The sequence below is a fragment of the Lepidochelys kempii genome, chromosome 11 (assembly GCF_965140285.1).
Source record: "Lepidochelys kempii isolate rLepKem1 chromosome 11, rLepKem1.hap1, whole genome shotgun sequence".
Taxonomy (NCBI): domain Eukaryota; kingdom Metazoa; phylum Chordata; order Testudines; family Cheloniidae; genus Lepidochelys; species Lepidochelys kempii.
In genome coordinates this window covers 21,282,097-21,296,445 of record NC_136390.1, presented here as the reverse complement: position 1 = coordinate 21,296,445, position 14,349 = coordinate 21,282,097, and the positions used below count along the sequence as shown (strand labels likewise).

The 14,349-nt window shown below is 39.9% G+C and overlaps 1 protein-coding gene across 8 annotated transcripts in view; it reads left to right on the top strand.

Moving 5' to 3' along the window:
* LRP1B (LDL receptor related protein 1B) overlaps positions 1 to 14,349 on the top strand; it is a 1,329,376-nt gene that overhangs the window by 1,162,377 nt on the left and 152,650 nt on the right. For all 8 annotated transcript variants that reach the window (XM_078847919.1, XM_078847920.1, XM_078847917.1 and 5 more), the window contains 4 exons: positions 6,214 to 6,320; positions 8,343 to 8,472; positions 13,327 to 13,433; positions 13,778 to 13,910. In XM_078847919.1, coding sequence (XP_078704045.1) covers positions 6,214 to 6,320; positions 8,343 to 8,472; positions 13,327 to 13,433; positions 13,778 to 13,910 — 477 coding nt within the window. The remainder of the gene's footprint in view (positions 1 to 6,213; positions 6,321 to 8,342; positions 8,473 to 13,326; positions 13,434 to 13,777; positions 13,911 to 14,349) is intronic.

Sequence of the window (14,349 nt, the reverse complement as noted above, 5' to 3'; positions counted from 1 at the left end):
TCATTTTTGTTGCCCTCCGCTGGACGTTTTCGAATTTTTCCTCATCCTTCTTGTAGTGTGGGGCCCAAAACTGGACACAGTACTCCAGATGAGGCCTCACCAATGTCGAATAGAGGGCAACAATCACATCCCTTGATCTGCTGGCAATGCCCCTACTTATACATCCCAAAATGCCATTGGCTTTCTCAACACTGTTGACTCATATCCAGCTTCTCGTCTACTGTAACCCCTAGGTCCTTTTCTGCAGAGCTGCTGCCTAGCCATTAGGTCCCTAGTCTGTAGCGGTGCATGGGATTCTTCCGTCCTAAGTGCAGGACTCTGCCCTTGTCCTTGTTGAACCTCATCAGATTTGTTTTGGCCCAATCCTCTAATTTGTCTAGGTCCCTCTGTATCCTATCCCTACTCTCCAGCTTATCTACCTCTCCTCCCAGTTTAGTGTCATCTGCAAACTTGCTGAGGACATCACCATCCTCCAGATCATTAATGAAGATATTGAAGAAAACTGGTCCGAGGACCAACTCTTGGGGCACTTTACTTGATACCGGCTGCGTAGCCATTTGTTGACTTCATGATTCGACGGTCTCTACCCAGGCCTTTTTCTTCCACAGGGAGGATGGATGAGAACACCACTTGCACCTCAAACTCCTTTATCTTTCTTCCCAGAGACACGTAGTCTGCAGTGATCTGCTCAAGGTCGTTCTTGGTAGTATCATTGGTGCCCACATGGAGAAGCAGGAAGGGGTAGCGATCCGAGGGCTTGATGATTCTCGGCAGTCTCTCCATCACATTGTGAATCCTAGCTCCTGGCAAGCAGCAGACTTCTCGGTTTTCCCAGTCGGGGCAGCAGATGGATGACTCAGTCCCCCTGAGGAAAGACACCCTGACCACCACCACCTGCCTCCTTCTCTTGGGAGTGGTGGTTGTGGAACCCCCATGTCTAGGACAGTGCATCTCATGCCTTCCAATCGGCGGAGTCACCTTCTGTTCCTTTCCCTCAGATGTATTATCTAGTCCACTCTCCACATTAGTACCTGTGGAGAGAACATGAAAATGGTTGCTTACCTCTATCTGCGTTGCTGATACATGGATGCTCCCCTTTTTTCTTCTGGAGGTTACATGCTGCCAAATTTCTTCACTGTCCTCCTGTCTCTGCTGCGCAGCCTCCTCTGAATCTTCAGAACATTGTGTCCATAGAAGCATATCCTGACGTCTGTCCAGGAAATCTTCAGTTTCTCTTATGCAACTGATTGGTTGTTTGAAAAGTGTGAATTGGGAGTGCTTTGTTCCAGGTGAGCCTTAAGTGGGCCTGACTCTTATAAAAAGCCAGTCAGCTGCAAACCAGCTGAGTGCGAACGGCAGAGAGGCTAACAGGGGGAGTTTGCCTGGGAGTTCGCCCGGGGAGAGCCCACTGAGGCTTACATCTTGCTGACTTCTCTGAGTAGTCACTACAACTCCTGAGGAAGCTCGTAGAAGGAAGGTAATATGGATGGAGAGTGTTCAGCTGTTGTGACCTGCTCTGGATGTGCCATGTTTGTCTTTCTTCCACAGGACAGAAGCGACTTTGTCTGTACAAAGTGCAAGCTGGTCTCCAGCTTAGGAAATATCCATAAGCTGCATATTTATGCATATTCAGAACTGTGTAAGATGGTGCAGGAGTGTAAAAGAAATACAGTCAAACAAAATAGGTAATTATACGAGGTGAGTTTTCAGGATAAAAAAAACCCAGTGGTTTCCAGTCATCCAACAGTATCTCTTAACCAGGAAGGAGTTTGTACATCACAAGGAATTAGGAAGTTTCTGTCCTTTATTCTATGTGTAGAGAACTTACTCTGTTAATACCTATTATTACTATTAGTATGTGTTCCTTTCAGTAACACTCTGTACATTGATGTGACAGTAGCCCTCTAAGTTCACAAATAAATCACATGGATACATGCCAGAGACATTGGAAATTTGTTTTCCAAACAGACAATTGAGAATTTCAAGCAATGTGTGCATTTTCCCCAGCATCAGGACTCTGGTTATAAATAATTAATTATCAGTATGAAAAACCTGATTTGCTTACATTTTGAAAATCAGTACAGAAACATGACAAATACATATTTGCATGTGAATTACTTTTTCCACAAATTATTTAATTTGCATAATTTATCATATTTTGGAACCTCCAATCCATTGCATATTGAGCAGGAACAGAATCAAATGACAATGGAATGCTCAAATATATGCACAATGCACTGTGGATTTAAGAAAAATAAGATAAATATGTGCATAAACTTGAAAAATCCACTAGTGTCAACATTTGATCTGTTTGTATGGAAAACTACTGCAGAACTAGTTCAGTTAATGACAGATTTCAGAGTAGCAGCCGTGTTAGTCTGTATCCACAAAAAGAAAAGGAGGACTTGTGGCACCTTAGAGACTAACAAATTATTTGAGCATAAGCTTTCATGAGCTACAGCTCACTTCATCGGATGCATGCAGTGGAAAATACAGTGGGGAGATTTATATACATAGAGAACATGAAACAATGGGTGTTACCATACACACTGTAACAAGAGTGATCAGGTAGGGTGAGCTATTTTCAGTGGGGGGGACCCTTTTGTAGTGATAATCAAGATGGGTCATTTCCAGCAGTTGACAAGAACTTGTGAGGAACAGTGTGGGAGGGGGAGGGGAAAATAAACATGGGGAAATAGTTTTACTTTGTGTAATGACACATCCACTCCCAGTCTCTATTCAAGCCTAAGTTAATTTTATTAGTTTGCAAATTAATTCCAATTCAGCAGTCTCTCGTTGGAGTCTGTTTTTGAAGTTTTTTTGTTGAAGAATTGCCACTTTTAGGTCTGTAATCGAGTGACCAAAGAGATTGAAGTGTTCTCCGACTGGTTTTTGAATGTTATAATTCTTGACGTCTGATTTGTGTCCATTTATTCTTTTACGTAGAGACTGTCCAGTTTGGCCAATGTACATGGCAGAGGGGCATTGCTGGCACATGATGGCATATATCGCATCGGTAGATGTGCAGGTGAATGAGCCTCTGATAGTGTGGCTGATGTGATTAGGCCTATGATGGTGTCTCTTGAATAGATATGTGGACACAGTTGGCAGCGGGCTTTGTTGCAAGGATAGGTTCCTGGGTTAGTGGTTTTGTTGTGTGGTGTGTGGTTGCTGGTGAGTATTCTATTATAAGAAGAATAGATGCATTGGATCTTGCAGAATTCAACAGTCAGACTACTTGGTGCTGATGGCAATATACATGTATTTCACTCTTAAATGCTTGAGCAATATTTTTCAAAATTAGCCTCTGATTCTGGGGTGTTTTAGTTTTTGGGTGCTCTGCTTGAGTCTCTTTGTACTTAATTTCCAGAAGTTCTTAAATGTATCGCACTTTAGTTGAAGATAGTAGGAGCTCTGATCAGCATTATGCTCTGCATTTCTGAAAGTTAGGCACCCAGAATAAGAAGCTACTTTTGAAAATATTTGCCTTACCAATTGTTTTCGTGTTGTTCCCATCTTGAAAGTTAAACTGTGTTTTTTTTTAAAAAAAGAGGTGGGAATCTGTGGATGCAATTGGCACTTAAGAGAAAGAAAGTGTATGTATGTCGGTGGAAGGGGAAAATGTCGTATTGCAGTTACTAGATTGCTTTATGGTTTTCAGAGAAAAGTGATGACTACTAATCTTTGTGTGAATGCTTTCCTTCAAAATGTCTTGCTGCTAAGTATGTCACTAAGCATAATATAGGAAAAAAGAAAAAAATCCCAATACCCTCTTTCAAAGTCCTTGCAATAATAATTCACACTGACTAATGCTCTACTAGGTCTTGTACATGTAAATTGGGATCTCATTCTTGCTGTGAGTGGATGGCATCAACTTCTGCATCAGTGGATTTTTCACTAGTGACAAGTTTGAAAAGCATGAGCCATCTATGGTACAGAGTATTTTCGGCATCAGTCCAACTGAACTTAAGACTCTTCAGCCTTGCTCTGCCTTGCACAGAGTAGATCTCATTAGTCTTCAGCTCTAAGTTTGTCTGATTAGGTCTTTTCTGTTCAGAGGTGCTAAAAATGACTGAGAACCCAGAAAAGAATCAGGAGTAAGATGTGTAGATACTACTATTGTGGCAAGGAATTACAACAGGAGCTGACAGGGATGGGATGTGTTTCATTCCAAGCTTCTGAACAGGTGTTCATAGCAGTCACTCCCAGAAGCTACTGCTTATGAAGGGAAGGAACAAGTCTTTTAGGAAAAATAGCACATAGTTTTTATATAATGGTTTCCTGTGTTTTTTCTCTTAGAGCTCTCTTTTGTAACAGCTTGGTCACACGTCAGTGTTAAGAAACCAGCTGCATTAAAAAGAGAGAGCCCTACCACCTGCTCTTTCAGTTCTTATAGGCAGTGTGTCCATAATCAGAGTGGTGTGAGGGTTCAAATGTATTTCAGACTTGGGCAATAATTTGTTTGCTCCCACATCGATGAACAATTTCTCAAGACAATTTGGACTTAAGACTCCCAATACTTAGATGAAAGGCTGTATGGAAAACAGCCTCTGACTTGATCTGGTGTTCACCAAATTCTTCTCTATCGCTGAGATCTCTTTTTTTGTATTCATCCTTTCTGATGACTACCGTGGCTCTTTCAATATAACTCACTTGCCCCTCTTCCTCACCCTACCATCTGATTGTTTAGTGACTCCCAGTCCATCAACAACCATGACTGTCTCTCTGTTTTCAAAGCCTTCTTCCCTACCCTTTTTCCTTTCCTCCATTAACTTAGTTATCGATTCTACACAGTTTGCTGTCCACCATTCTCAACTCATTTTCCCTTCTCTCTAATCACAAGGTTCCACCAGTTAACCCATATTCCTAGCTCACCTTCAACATCTGTTTCTTTCACTCCTGTGTTCACATAGCAATCTGTCTCAGGCAGAGGTCTCACAACTGCATGGACTTTCTCCAGTATGAATGCTCTGTCTCTTCCTCAAATTTGTCCATCTCCATAGCTAATCAGATCGACTTCTACACACTCATCCTGTCCCACAACCCTTAGCCCAGCAACCATTTTGCCACCTTTCACTTCCTTCTGGAGCTCCCCACTCCTGCACCTTTCTTCTTCTCTGCTCAGGATCCCTCTGACTTTTCAAAGAAGAAATTGATGAGATACAATAGGACCTTCTCCCTTTTTTCATTTCCTTTTTTTCTCTACTCTAACCTGTTTTTCCCTCATCACTCACAAGGAAGTTTCTTGTCTGCTCTTCTCCTTTAAACCCTCCAGGGACCTACATCCCATCATGCCTTGCCTCCATTTTCACCTTTCTATTCAACCTCTTGCCTGTCTTCTGGTTCATTTCTTTTCCCAGAATAGAAACATGTTTTCGTTTACCTGCTCACAAAAATCGCACCCTTGACCCCATCTGCATCTCCAACTCTCATCCCATCTCCCCTTCATCTCCAAGCTCATTGAACATGCAGTCTATAACTGTGCTTAGAGTTACCTCCTTCCAATTCCATCTTAGACCCTTAACAATCCCTCTTCTCAGTTAAAAAATAAAAAAGCAGTAACCACAGCAATAAAATTTGAACAGCTTAGGTGAATTCTGCTTGGGCTGTCCGTAACTTTTTATATACTTACAAAAAGATGTATAAATAAGCTGCAGAAGTCCAAGTGCCCCTTTTCTTCTACTTCCCTCCCTTATTACCAGGTCTGGAAAAAGTTCTATTTCTAGTCTTGTGACAGACCCCTTCATAAAATGGGTGACAACTAGTAGTTATAGCAAAAAACAAATCTGCCAACAGTTGATTGCTTTTCTGCATATAGATAGAAGCTGCTCATAAGTATTTAAAAGTATTTGGTAGTTTACCTAGTTATGCAATATAATATAATTTAATGTAAAGTCTGTTCATTTTCAAATATAATTTACAGTTGTGTGAAGAATTATGAGCTAGCTCAAAAGGTATTCTTTCTAAGGCTCTGTCATAAGCAAAGATTTTTTATTTTTAGAATATTTTGGCACAAATTCTTAACCATATGAAAAGTCTTTATTACAACTGTTTGATTAATATTTTCTATTTTTTCGAAACCATTCATTCACATTTATTTGACTAATTGTAGTTTGTTTTGTGTAATTTTTCTGTTCCTTCCTTTTGGAACGTAAGAGTTTAGTTTCAAAACATTATTAAGGCTATAAGCATTAATTATTTTCTTTCCTTCAGAGCCTCAAACCTGCACTTTGAAAGACTTTCTCTGCACAAATGGAGATTGTGTTTCTGCGAGATTCTGGTGTGACGGGGATTACGATTGTGCAGATGGCTCAGATGAGGTAGGCTTCTTCACAGGCCAAAAGGAAAAAATATTCCTTTAGAAAACTGAGATCAAAATACAGCTTGCTGAGGTAGGATTTGTTTTCCCCCCTCACTGGGAAGCAACAAAAAAAATCCATCCTTAGCCATCAAATATCACAACCTCCAGGTGAATGCACAGAGGGAAGGAAAATAGGACTAATGCTACTAGTTATATCTGAGGGAAATTCTCATTTAGCTTATGTAGGAGAAGCTTGTCTTTTTTGGAGGAAAAGGTTGTGAGTTCTGTTCCCTGTGCTGCAAGTGCAGAATACAGTCACCTGACAATCATGCTGTCTGTGTACATACATTTCACAGCCTCAAATAGTTTCAGTATTTACATGTTCTGTTTATAGTTTGCACTCATTTATTCATATTCACATTCTACCCCGAGTCAACATATGGATCTCCTATTAAAAGCAGTGGCAGTTGCACGGAGCAAGGGAATGAAGCCCCTTGATAATGGAGCACAGGCTATAAACAGATGGGAAAAACAGCATTTCTGATATAGAAATATTACTAAGTAAATATTGTAACTATCAGAAAGGAGAGCAATGGGAATTATATATATATATATATATATATATATATACATATACATATAACTCTCAAGCTGTAAATGGCTCTAAGAAATCAAATAAATTAAGTTTATAAAATCCCTTAGGATTGCTAATTTTATATATTTATATACCTATAACTAAAAAAATAAAGATATTTATTGATAGCATAACTGAGTTCTTTTTCCGACACTGATAAATGCACACAAATCTGCTTGTTGCTCTATGCTGTATCTGATCATGGTAAAATTAACTTTAATTTTTTTCTGTAATAGTGTTGTTTTCCATCATTATATAGAGCTCTGCTGAGGGGTGAAAGTAACTCCGAAGACTTAGCGGGACAGGGGCCTCCCCCAGCCAGCCCTTCCACGCCGCCTGGCACGCACTGCCTGGCGCTCCAGCGGCAATTTAAAAGGGCCCGGGGAAGCTGCTCCCTTTGCCGGGGGAGGGAGGGCGGTAAAAGGGGCAGGGATGTTGAAGCACTGCTGTGGCAGCACTTTAAGGAGGTCCTTTGCCGGAGCAGCGCTTTAATGTCCCTGCCCCTTTTGCCTCCCCCGTCAGCTGCCCTGCCAGTAGGGTCTGTACCAGCAGGGCCACCGACAGACGGTGGAAAGGGCAGTGACGTTAAAGCACTGGTTCTTTGCTGCGGTAGTGCTTTAACGTTGTTGCCCCACCCCTGGTCGGTATAGACCCTATGGCAGGGCCGCCAACAGGGGAGGCAAAAGGGGCAGGGATGTTCAAGTGCTGCCGCGACAGTGCTTTAATGTGGGCTGCGGACTGGCCGGTACCGGCTTCTAACCAGTACTTTCACCCCTGGCTCTGCTACATCTCAGACATTTCTCTCAGGGTTCTTTGCAATTTGCTACCACCGAGGATGCTGTGCCCTGATATTCTTTTTGTTTCAGTCTTCTAGTCTTGCCATCCTATTTTGAGCATCTTTTACTATTGAACATTTTTATGCACCCACTAAGTAGTTTAAAAAGTTTTTAATATATTTGGATACATAGTAAATGGTTTCACAAGCAAATAAGTACATTTGATAACACTTTATTAAGTAAAGATACCCCAATAGAGAGCAAGCATCAGTATATTAATAATTGGGGAGGGAGTTAATTACATTAATATTTACAGGTTAAAACTCTGCCAAAATTATGATCAGGGCAACATAATTATACTACTAACAGTGACTGTCAAATAAGGTGCCAGGTATCCCATTGCAAAAACTGTACCCCCTGTTAAAGAGTTCTTTGCTAATTAAGGGCTCAGTTCTACCACTTTTAGTCACAATCAGTAGTATCATACTGTGTAGCAAGGTACTTCTCATTGTTGAGTAAGGGTGGCAGAACTGGGCTCTAGCCATTCTGACTGGCTGAACGTTTTCAAATGTTTTATATAATACCTTTATATTAATAGATATACTCAGTTATATTGTTTTGTTTATAACAGAGATATTGTGAACCTGGCTGTTCAAAAGACCAGTTCCAGTGTTCCAATGGTCAGTGCATATCAGCAAAATGGAAATGTGATGGTCACGAAGATTGCAAATTTGGGGATGATGAGAAAAATTGTGAACCAGGTAGGTCTATATAAGTGATCTTTAAATTTTCCAGGAAAAAAATAAAAGTATTAAAAAGATATGAAGAACAGAAAAGAAAAAGTGAGTAAACAAATCAAGATGACTGATATCAGAAATAACAGGCACAGACTCAGTAGTAAATTCATTGGTTTGTTGTATATGTGATCCTTTTTGCAAAGAATTTCTGCAAAACTGATTCAGTTTCACATTACACTTCCTGATATGAAATAGAGAGGCTTAGACCAGTGGTTCTCAAACGTTTTAACTTGTGACCCCTTTCACATAGCAAGCCTCTGAGTGTGGCCGTTATAAATTAAAAACATGATTTATATATTTAACACCATTACAACTGCTGGAGGCAAAGCGGGGCTTGGGGTGGAGGCTGAAAGCTCGTGACCCCCCATGTAATAGCCTTGTGACCTCCTGAGGGGTCCTGACCCCCAGTTTGAGAAACCCGGGCTTAGACCATGTGTTTTTCATTACCTTCATGAATGACATGGTATGCTTGAGGATGGGGTGCAGCAAACCACAGTGCTCGGGAACTAAATTGTTACTGCTACTTGTGGCTGGGCATCCACAGAGCAAGCAAACAGAAGGCTTAGAAGAGTGGGGAAAATATCCTGTGGCGCATATATGATACTAGCAGCAGAGTTCTAGCATTTTTAGTCTGAGCTCTACTACAAGAATTCCTGTGTAAAACTAGGCAAGACATTTAGTCTACTTTTTACTCAGTTTCCCATGCTGTAAAATTGGGATAATAATGGATAACTTCCTAACATAAGGACTGTGGTGTTTAAAGCATAATAAGGTACTCTAAGATCTTTAGATATAAGAGTTATGCATTATTAATAATAATATTAATAATCATTATTAAAATTTAGAAGACTTGTTCTATTTACCTGATATTATTCTGCACAGTTGTAAAAAAATACTTGAGCTGTTTTGTTTTTTGTCAAATTACCCTATACCTCTGACGTTTATATTGGAAACAATATACCAGATGCACATAGTTTTTTTTTACTTTCATTGTGTATTTTGATCCTGATCCTGTACTGTAATTTGCTCGTGCTGTCCTTTGTGCCCATGCAGAGTCTGATTGAAGTCACTCGCACTCTGTAGAGCAGTAGTTCCCAAACTAGGGGCGCCGCTTGTTCAGGGAAAGCCTCTGGCGGACCGGGCCGGTTTGTTTACCTGCCGTGTCCGCAGGTTCTGCCGATCGCGGCTCCCACGGGCTGCGGTTCACCATTCCAGGCCAGTGAGGGCTGTGGGAAGGGCAGCTAGCATGTCCCTCAGCCCGCGCCACTTCCCGCAGCCCCCATTGCCCGAGAACGGCAAACTGCATCCACTGGGATCTGCGATTGGTTAAACCTGCGGGCACGGCAGGTAAACAAACCGGCCCAGCCCGCCAGGAGCTTTCCCTGAACAAGTGGCACCCCTAGTTTGGGAACCACTGCTGTAGAGGCACCAGGGTCCATACCCACAGATCTGATGCATAACTGAATGCCTTAGAATGTGGAGTCTTTGGGATGAGAACCTTGTCATATTTACAGTATAAAGTGCCTAACTCAATTCTGATGCACTATAAATATAAATTATACCCTACTCTTACTACACATTTTCTTTAGCTTGAGATCGTTTGTATTAAATGTATGGTGTCCTTCACATCATATCTTGAAAAATCTACTTGCATAAATGCATGTAATATGAAGTTTTGTTGAGGTAAACAACAATTTGTGTTACATGCCTCATTTCAGAATATAACCCCCACATGTACATCAGTCTTGCAAAATTCTGCTTTCCCACAATATTTTTTCCCCAGATGGTAAAATATCATTAATTGTTGGGTTTTATGTTCTGTGTTGTTTCTTCACTCATTATTAGTCAGCATGGCACGGAGCAAGCAAATAGCTATTGTAGATAGTCATTTACATTTGCGTAAAAATTTTGAAAGAGTAGTGTCATTATTTTTAATAATAGTGGGCCAGCCCTAGGTGGATTTTTGCTTAGAGTGGGAAACATTTTTGCTGCCCACCCCACTCAAAATGTGCAAACAAACAAAAAGGCAAGGGGAGGGTTTTCAATCCCAGAATATGATGATCTGATGCCTCAGAAAGTTGGCTCCCAAAGCATCCATTGTGACCACCCACTTCCCTAAAACAGTGCTGGGATTGAGAGGTCTGAGATCTGAGTTCTGTTGCCATTGCAGAAAAGATTTGTTGTGTAACAGGGGCAAATCATTTAATGTTTCTGTGTTTCAACTTTCCCATCTGTAAAATGGATTATTTTCCTACCTTACAAGAGTAATATGAGGCTTAATTCATTAATTAATAAAATTCCCTTTTTACAGAGGGCCTGCACAAAACCTGTGTGTCACTTATGTCCCAATTAGCTATCAAAATGTATGAGATCCTTAGCTGGAAGATGCTATATTAGTGCAAAGGTTTTACTTAATTTTTATTGTTATTGTTATTGTATTTATGCTATTGTTTCTTTTTGAAAATACACATTTATATTAGAGTGATAGAGGTAGTTATCGCTGTGAACATAAGAACATAAGAATGGCCATAGTGGGTCAGACCAAAGGTCCATCCAGCCCAGTATCCTGTCTACTGACAGTGGCCAATGTCAGGTGCCCCAGAGGGAGTGAACCTAACAGGTAATGATCAAGTGATCTCTCTCCTGCCATCCGTCTCCACTCTCTAACAAACAGAGGCTAGGCACACCATTCCTTACCCATCCTGGCTAATAGCCAATAATGGACTTAATCTCCATGAATTTATCTAATTCTCTTTTAAACCCTATTATAGTCCTGGCCTTCACCACCTCCTCAGGCAAGAGTTCCACAGGTTGACTGTGCACTGAATGAAGAAGAACTTCCTTTTATGTGTTTTAAATCTGCCGCCCATTAATTTCATTTGGTGGCCCCTAGTTCTTATATTATGGGAACAAGTAAATAACTTTTCCTTATTCACTTTCTCCACACCACTCATAACTTTATATACCTCTATCATATCCATACCCTCTTTTCCAAGCTGAAAAGTCCTAGCCTCTTTAATCTCTCCTCATATGGGACCTGTTCCAAACCCCTAATCATTTTAGTTGCCCTTTTCTGAACCTTTTCTAATGCCAGTATATCTTTTTTTGAGATGAGGGGACCACATCTGTACACAGTACTCAAGATGTGGGCATACCATTGATTTATATAAGGGCAATAAGATATTTTCGGTCTTATTCTCTATCCCTTTTTTAATGATTCTGAACATCCCGTTTGCTTTTTTTGACTGCTGCTGCACACTGTATGGATGTCTTCAGAGAACTATCCATGATGACTCCAAGATCTTTCTCCTGATTAGTTGTAGCTAAATTAGCCCCCATCATATTGTATGTATTGTATGGGGTTATTTTTTCCAATGTGCATTACTTTACATTTATTCACATTAAATTTCATTTGCCATTTTGTTGCCCGATCATTAAGTTTTGTGAGATCTTTTTGAAGTTCTTCACAGTCTGCTTTGGTTTTAACAATCTTGAGCAGTTTAGTATCATCTGCAAACTTTGCCACCTCGTTGTTTACCTCTTTCTCCAGATCATTTATGAATAGGTTGAATAGGACTGGTCCTAGGACTGACCCTTGAGGACACCACTAGTTACCCCTCTCCATTCTGAAAATTTAAATTTATTCCTACCCTTTGTTCCCTGTCTTTTAACCAGTATCAATCTATGAAAGGATCTTCCCTCTTATCCCATGACAACTTAATTTACATAAGAGCCTTTGGTGAGGGACCTTGTCAAAGGCTTTCTGGAAATCTAAGTACACTATGTCCACTGGATTCTCCTTGTCCACATGTTTGTTGACCTCCTCAAAGAACTCTAATAGATTAGTAAGACATGATCTCCCTTTACAGAAACTATGTTGACTTTTGCGCAACAATCTATGTTCTTCTATGTGTCTGGCAATTTTATTCTTTACTATTGTTTCAACTAATTTGCCCGGTACTGACATTAGACTTACCGGTCTGTAATTTCCAGGATCACTTCTAGAGCCATTCTTAAATATTGGGGTTACATTAGCTGTCTTCCAGTCATTGGATACAGTAGCTGATTTAAAGGACAGGTTACAAACCACAGTTAATAGTTCTGCAATTTCACATTTGAGTTCTTTCAGAAGTCTTGGGTGAATGCCATCTGGTCCCGGTGACTTGTTACTGTTAAGTTTCTCAGTTAATTCCAAAACCTCTTCTAGTGTCACTTCAATCTGTGACAATTCCTCAGATTTGTCACCTACAAAAGACGGCTCAGGTTTGGAAATCTCCCTAACATCCTCAGCTGTGAAGACTGAAGCAAAGAATTCATTTAGTTTCTCTGGGATGACTTTATCGTCTTTAAGTGCTCCTTTTGTATCTCGATCGTCCAGGGGCCCCACTGGTTGTTTAGCAGGCTTGCTGCTTCTGATGTACTTAAAAAGCATTTTGATATTACCTTTTGGGGTTTTGCCTAGCCGTTCTTCAAACTCCTTTTTTTTTTTTTTTTTGGTGGTCAAGGTTGCCTAAGAGGTTTCCATATTAATATCCTGTGGTCTGTTACTCAGAACTTTCTGAGCATGGAGACAATTAAAAAAAAGTACTTTTGTCATAAAAAATACACGTGCAACTTTTTTAATAGTGCCTTTAAAGTACACAGCAACTTTTTTTTGTCAAAACAGGTACCATAATTACAGATTATGGAATTTGCACAAGATATTGTCAATTACAACAAAATATGTGTTTATCTAATATGTTTTACCTAATACTAACATTGAAATATGAAGTTACTTATTTATGAATTGCTAATCTTAAAATTTATGTTTGTAATTAGCATCTCCAACCTGCTCTTCAAGCGAGTATGTGTGTGCCAGTGGAGGATGTATCTCAGCATCTCTCAGGTGTAATGGAGAATTTGACTGTGCTGATGGCTCTGATGAGGTAACTGGTGCATTTCTTTTGAGCCCCTTATACTATTTGATGTGAGGTTTATGATCAACAAGTTTAGAAACTGAAAATTAATAAAACAAGAATTAATTCCATGAGCCCAATGTTTTCACCACCAAATGATAAAGCAAAATATGCAAGCATATAATATCAGAACATCTATATTCCAGGTCTTGACTTGAAATTCAGTAGCAATTTCAATTGCATTGTTAATAGTAAATAAGAAGAAGCAGCCAGGGCAATTAAATTCTAACAGCCTTGAAGAATTCTGCTTGGTCTGTCTATAACTGTATTGTTATTGTTAATGAATACTGCAGTACACATCTGTATTTAAACAGATGGATTGTGTAACAGAATGTAAAGAAGATCAGTTTCGATGCAAAAATAAGGCCCACTGTATCCCCATCAGATGGCTATGTGATGGAATCCATGACTGTGTGGATGGCAGTGATGAAGAAAACTGTGAAAGAGGTGAGACATTGTTCTTGTCCCTAAATGAAAACACTGGAAATTTCTCCACTTATTTCTATTTAAGCCTATTATAAGTTAGCAGCACCCCAGAGTCATACTAAAGTGGATTAAATGAAGGCTCTGTGATCCCTTCCTAAAAAGACATTACAGCTGTTCCTCAGATGGCTCTCTGCAATGTCACAATTCATGCTGCTTAATTCTTTCACTTTGTATAACATTTTTTTTGTTCCATAGGAAAGAAAACAATGTGCCTTCAGTACAAGTATTATCAAAGAAGAAAATTCAGAATGTTAAAAACGTCTATAGTTTATAGCCAGTTTAGGCAACATTAATAGACAGAGCTGTACATTTTTAAACAAGCTGCAAAATAAAACAAAACAGAAAAATAATAAAGGCCCCAATCTTGCAATTAATTCCATGTGGGTGGACTCCTGTGCCT